The following is a 6,166-nucleotide window of genomic DNA, read 5'->3' as shown; positions in this document are numbered from 1 at the left end:
GTAGGCACGCCGCTCTAGTGGGCGGCAGCAGTCGATGCGGCGTCTATGTATATATGTCTTCACCACACCTTCCTCCTCCCTCCTCTCCTTCCTCCTCCCTCCTCCCTCCTCCCTCCTCTCCTCCCCTCACTCCTCCCCTCACTCCCCCTCCCTCTGCTCTCTCTGTTACTTCCTGGTTCAACTGTTTCCTCAAACAGACATTGACGCAGCTCCACAGAGTGTGTGTGTGTGTGAGAACCACAACGGACTGGACTTGGACCCGGACCTGAATCAGGACTAACAGAGACTCTACTTGTAGGTTTGGATTAAGGATTCAGGACTAGATCCTGGACTGACTCAGACTGAGAGATGCAGCTGTGGAACGGAAAAACGTTGACCGTGATCCTGCTGTCGGCTCTGCTGCTGGGGTGAGTTCAAATACTGCTAATGATGCTAATGATGCTAATAATAATAATAATTCTGATATTAATAATAACACTAATACAGGTAGTATATATACTTTTGTACTTTATGTGTCACATCTACATTATTTGTATCTTTTAGTTGTTGTTGTTTCTGTGTTTTATGTGACAAAGATTAAATCTTTAGACTTTGGTGGATCAGTAAGAATTCTTTGGGCCGAGTTTATGATGATTAATGTTTAATAAAAACTGTCCTGTTCTGAGCTTTAATGCTTCTGTTTCTATAATCTATAATCTATAATCTATGGTTTATAATCTATAATCTATCGCTGTCGGACAGTCAGTGAAAGCAGCGTAGCTTCTCATATTGAAACACACTATTCAGATCAAGTGGCTTTATTGGTATCACTGCACACAATACTACACTGTCACCTGAGCAACCTGAGCAACCTGAGCCTTCAGCAGGTGGATCCCACCTCAGACGCCTGCTGTTGTCCTGCAGTTATACAACAGTTTCATCTCGTCACTAACTTTCTTAAAGCTCTTCAGAAAGAACATGAACGTTCATTAAGTCTAATATTATTAAAGCCAGAAGATTCATGCTGTGTTCTCTGAGCTTCATGTTACTGTTCACTGGAGCAGATTAAAACAATAACTGCAGGAAGACATTTGATTACATTTTATACATTTCTCTGTATTATGTGTTTTTAGCACCGAGTGCTGCTAACGTTAGCTTAGCTTGTTTCTCTGATGACTTAATGTCTGATCTAAACAGCGCTGACGCAGGTACAGAGAGGATATAACGGGCAGAGTATCAAACCTGTGTCAGACGTCTGTGTTATACCACAGGCTGCAGTGGGATAATGAACCCTGTACAACATCCTACAGGTGTCTGTACAGGTAATAAACTCTGATGTCTGTGACATGGTTTCAGTGGCCAGTCTGTGTTTAATCTAACGGGCCGATACGTCCATTCAGAAATAAAGAATCTTCAGTCTGTGCGTCTGGAGTTGATCACTTGTATTTATTGATGATTGATTGTGCTTCTGTTTGAACCCACAGAGTGCTGTACTGCTACATATCCCAGTCCTACAGGTAACTCACACACTGCCTCACCTGTTGATTCTTCAGTTTACTGTCAGAGGACCAAAGACACCAGAAATTATTCACTTTAAGAAGCTGAAATCAGACAATCTGGGTATTTTTTCTTTAATGACTCAAACAGTTCAAACTTCCAGATGTCAGATTGTGATTGATGTGTCTGTATAATCAGTGTGTCAAGTTAGTACGAGGCTAAGTTAGCACAAGGCTAAGTTAGCACGAGGCTGAACAACGGACTCTGACAGAATTTCTTTTATATTGTTATTTTTGTGTTTTTCTTTGTCTTTTAATGTTTTAAATAAGAATTTATAATATTGATCTCTGATCAGATATTGATCTGCCCGTTCTTCTCTCGATTAATCGATTATTTGGTCCAATATTTGGTCGAACAACAACTAAAACAATTAATCAATAACCAAAGTATTGGCTGATTAATTTTCCTCTGACGGAATAATAAATATAACAGTGTGTGTGATAAATCAGTTGTCCCCACATAGATAGGCGAATATAACAGTGTGTGTGTGTGTTTCAGAGTTGTGTCTCTGGGTTCGGTGTGGGAGGAGATAACTGCTGATGGCAGGTGAGTAAAACAAACGCTCTCTGTTCTCTGTTGGTCTTATCAGCTGTCTGACCTTCACCTGAACCGCCCAGCTCTGATTCTGTGAATCGTCGTATGCAAAAAGCAGCAGGTTGTTTATGCAAAATGGTTGTTGTTGGTTGTTGGAGCGATAGATTAGATTTGATGAGATGCTACTTTACTGATCCTGTTCAGATGTGTAATGGGAGCTGATCCTGGATCAGTATCAGTTACAGGTATGAGGAAGTATCAGCTATAAATACACATCATGTTACATAAAAAAGTTCTCATGAAACATCTTTTCCTCATATTTGCGTGTCTTTGATAATGAAGCGTAGAATCCTCACGGACCTCCGCGATGCGTCTGCACCATCTCCGTATTGCGGAGGTCAGTACTGAGAGATTCACTTCCACTGTAACTCGTTTAATTCGGAACACATTTTAATGAAATGATGGATTATTATCATCAACAAACTCTGTAAATGACCTCGGTACTGTAACATTACTCCGTGGCTGTGTTCGATCTCCTGTTATGGTGACTTCTTCTCCCTGCCTCGCATCGTTCTTGGCTAGTAGAAAGCTATCGTTAACTTTGTACCGTTACATCAGTTATTGTTGGCTAAAATCAACACCGTTTGTCAGCATACATAAGTTAGTACCATGGATATGTTGAGCTGAGGAAGCTAACGTTAGCCAGCTAACATATGCACTCAGATTGTATTTTGCTAGTGATAATGTTAGCTAGCAAGCAAGCTAAAGCTAGTTAGCCTGCTGAATAATGTTATCCAGCGCCGGCTACCCTGTAACACCATCCAGCAAGCTAACGTTATCCAGCTAACAGCACAATCAGACCAATAGTGTTTCACTAGCTTAGCAGTAATGTGCTTTGACTCTAGACTCTGTGTTGTGGTGTGGTGTTGGTCATTTGTAGACGTTAGCGGACTCCATTTATAAGTTAACGTTAGCTATGTTGCCCACTGTTGGCACTGTAGGAAGTGGAGAGAGAAGGCACTCGGGAGCCATAAAGATCACAACCTTTGACCTCATCCCTACATAGAAACACATAGAAATCAGTCACCAGGCAGCAGAGGAACAAAGCTACACTTACAACCTGTTCACTCTCTGCTCACACACACACAGTGATCAATAATCTGACTGAAGGAAGCTTTAATGCTCCAGCAGGCTGCAGGTTGGTGCAGGAGTCGGTCTGTAGGTATGATGTTTGTTTAGAGGGTGGAAGGAGGTTAAAGATCAGATACACTCCCACAATGCTTTGTTCCTCTGAGGTCCCTCCAATGAGAACGAGACAAACCTGAAACATTCCTGAGTTCAGACATCAGATAGTCGTCAATATCTCAGCTGATATTCACTCTTATCACTGCTTTTATTAACTCAACAATCAGCTCATCCCACACTTCATCATTACACTGTGGATTCAGTTGAGCTTTAAGTCAAAATGAACATATTTAATATTTCAGTTTGTTTATGAAAATAAAAAAGTAAATTTAAAACTCTAACCCTAACACTTTACAGTAAATAAATAATCTAATAATAATAATAATAATAATAATAGTAAAACTACAACAGTAATAACATCCTGTTCTATCCAGGAACATCTGAGTCATCAACAGGTTCAGGTGTGATCACCTAGTGACACCTGCTGGCAGCTGTGGAGAACTACAACAATAATAAGACAATAACTGGGAATAGAAACTGAACTGAGCCATGTTACATATAATTATATATGAATATATATATATATATATATATTATGAATATTTGATATTATATGTTATATATCTAATTGTATAACAGTGGGGAGATAAAGCCTCAGAAACATTTATTTTGAAAAATACGGCTGTAATACTTCCTGTGTTTATGTCTCAACCTGCTAAAATAAACACATTTTATTGTTGTTTACCTGCAGTTCAATTGCAGCCTCTGATTGGTCCACAGCAGTCTGAACTCTGGCTGTGTCATGAAATCAATTAAGTTTTTTTTCTTCCAGAAAAACCTGAAAAAACCCAGATTCCTCCTGAATAATTAATAATGAATTAATAAATAAATATTTATCAGACTCAGAAATACTTTATTGATCAGGGGGAAATGAATTTGTGACAGTTGTTCCACTCACATGTTAAAGAAAGGAAATAATACTACAATATCAATAATATACAGAATAAAAATGTATGTATGGATACATACACGTATACTATATATATACTTTATAATAATAATTAATAACTAACAATTAATTATTAATAACTAATAATTACTCATTAAGTGTGTGTGTGTGTGTGTGTGTAGATCTGAAGTTCACATTGAGAGTCATCAGTTCCACCTGGTGGCTCCTGACAGGTGAGTACAGACAGACAGACAGACACTGACGGAGGTCTAATGTTGATGTGTTGCTTCCTGTCATCCTGTGCTAATGCTAACACTAAAACATGAAGAGGAAGCTGGTGAGCATTGCTAACAGACTGTTGCTGTGTTTGTGTTTCAGTCTGCAGTACAAACAACCCAGCATTGTGAGCGGGTGAGTGTCACTCTCTGTTGTTGTGGTTGTTGTTGTTGTTGTTGTTGTTGGTTAATGTCTGTGTCTTCAGTCGTACTGACGTGGTGACGGTGACGCCGTGGTTGGCTCCTGTGGTCTGGGAGGGAACCTTTAACCCCGTACTCCTTGACAGCATCTACAAACCTCAGAACATCAGCGTCGCAGTCACTGTGTTCGCTGTCGGGAAGTAAGTATGACATCACCACGCCGCCGCAGCACTTCTGGTTTGACCTTTGACATTGGGGTGACCCCTCTGACCTTCTGGACAGGTACGTCATGTTCCTGAAAGACTTCCTGGAGACTGCAGAACAGTACTTCTTCGTTGGTTTCAACGTGCACGTTTACGTCTTCACCGACCAGCCCACCAAGATGCCCCAAGTCAAAATGGGCTCCGGCAGACAGGTACAGATATTGGTGCAGGTTGAGCAGGTTCATTCTGAGTGAACCCACTGACTCCTCTTCCTCTTCTTCGTCTCGTCCCCACTCAGCTGACAGTGCGTTCGGTGCCCAGCTCCAAGCGTTGGCAAGAGATCTCCGCTCGCAGGATGGAGCTCATCCAGACGCTGATCGAGGAGAAACTTCGGAACCGCACCGACTACATCTTCTGTCTGGACGTGGACTCCAAGTTCCACGGCCGCTGGGGCACCGAGTCCCTGGGTGGACTGGTCGCTGTGATCCATCCAGGTCAGTCCGTCCCCATGAAGACCCACCAGAACCTTGTTCTGGTTCCACTGAGGCTCTCAATGATGTTCAGATGTTGTTGTTGTTGTTGTTGTCATTCCTGTCTCATTGGCAAGCGTCCTGTAGTGTCAATATCATCCTCAGATCTCATTATCTCAGAGGTTGACTCAGAATGTAGGTCAGTGCTTTTATTTTAAAGGAAACTTACCCTGGGTATTTCTCACTTTGATCCGTTGGGACTTTCCACTGGCACATAAAGCACACTGAAACAGATTAGTTGCTGTATATATCCATAAGCCCCGCCCCCGTTTGTTCCACAGTTAGGGTTAGCTCATTTAAGATGTGACTTTATATTAACAAACCGGTACATTTGAATAGACAACAGGGACACAGGACACAGAAAGTAGAAGCAGGTTCATCTTTGATTTATATCCTCAAGAAATCCAGCGGAAAATAATCTGTATCGGCGCTAACGCTCTGTCAGGTTGTAGAACGGCATAGAAGAAGAACTAAGGACGTAGTGTGTACTACACTGTGTGCACTACATAGCAGAGCAAAAAGGGGCGGGACTTATGAAAGGTCAATTAAATTGAGTTTGACTGTTTAAACATTGATATTAACAAAAAACCTGATTTCGTTATTTGGTGTAAAAAAAACTATAAAAACATCTTAATGCCTAATTAACTATTAATTAATCAAATAGTTACTGATTATTTATCTGATTCTGCTCTAATCACCAACAAATACATTAATCCACTGTCTTTGTGTTGTATGGGATTATGTTCTCAGACGGAGGGATACTAAAGAGTATATCACTCAATCTGGCAAGATAATCTTAAAACTTATAGAAAG

The 6,166-nt window shown here is 40.8% G+C and overlaps 1 protein-coding gene across 3 annotated transcripts in view; it reads left to right on the top strand.

The window, feature by feature from the left end:
• Nucleotides 1-172: 172 nt before the first annotated feature.
• LOC118322930 (globoside alpha-1,3-N-acetylgalactosaminyltransferase 1-like) overlaps nucleotides 173-6,166 on the top strand; it is an 8,328-nt gene continuing 2,334 nt past the window's right edge. The window contains exons 1-8 of one of the 3 annotated variants that reach the window (XM_035654792.1): nucleotides 173-407; nucleotides 1,464-1,496; nucleotides 2,035-2,082; nucleotides 4,387-4,437; nucleotides 4,583-4,615; nucleotides 4,686-4,820; nucleotides 4,903-5,035; nucleotides 5,122-5,317. In XM_035654792.1, the coding sequence (XP_035510685.1) occupies nucleotides 349-407; nucleotides 1,464-1,496; nucleotides 2,035-2,082; nucleotides 4,387-4,437; nucleotides 4,583-4,615; nucleotides 4,686-4,820; nucleotides 4,903-5,035; nucleotides 5,122-5,317 (688 nt within the window). In that variant the 5' untranslated portion in view covers nucleotides 173-348. The remainder of the gene's footprint in view (nucleotides 408-1,463; nucleotides 1,497-2,034; nucleotides 2,083-4,386; nucleotides 4,438-4,582; nucleotides 4,616-4,685; nucleotides 4,821-4,902; nucleotides 5,036-5,121; nucleotides 5,318-6,166) is intronic. The other 2 variants (XM_035654793.1, XM_035654794.1) reach the window with 2 other exon arrangements.

Source organism: Morone saxatilis, unplaced genomic scaffold (genome assembly GCF_004916995.1).
Source record: "Morone saxatilis isolate NCDOM2014 unplaced genomic scaffold, NCSU_SB_2.0 Contig14, whole genome shotgun sequence".
NCBI classification, from domain to species: Eukaryota; Metazoa; Chordata; class Actinopteri; family Moronidae; genus Morone; species Morone saxatilis.
The sequence above is the reverse complement of the archived record's forward strand: the minus strand, read 5'-3'. Positions and strand labels throughout refer to the sequence as shown.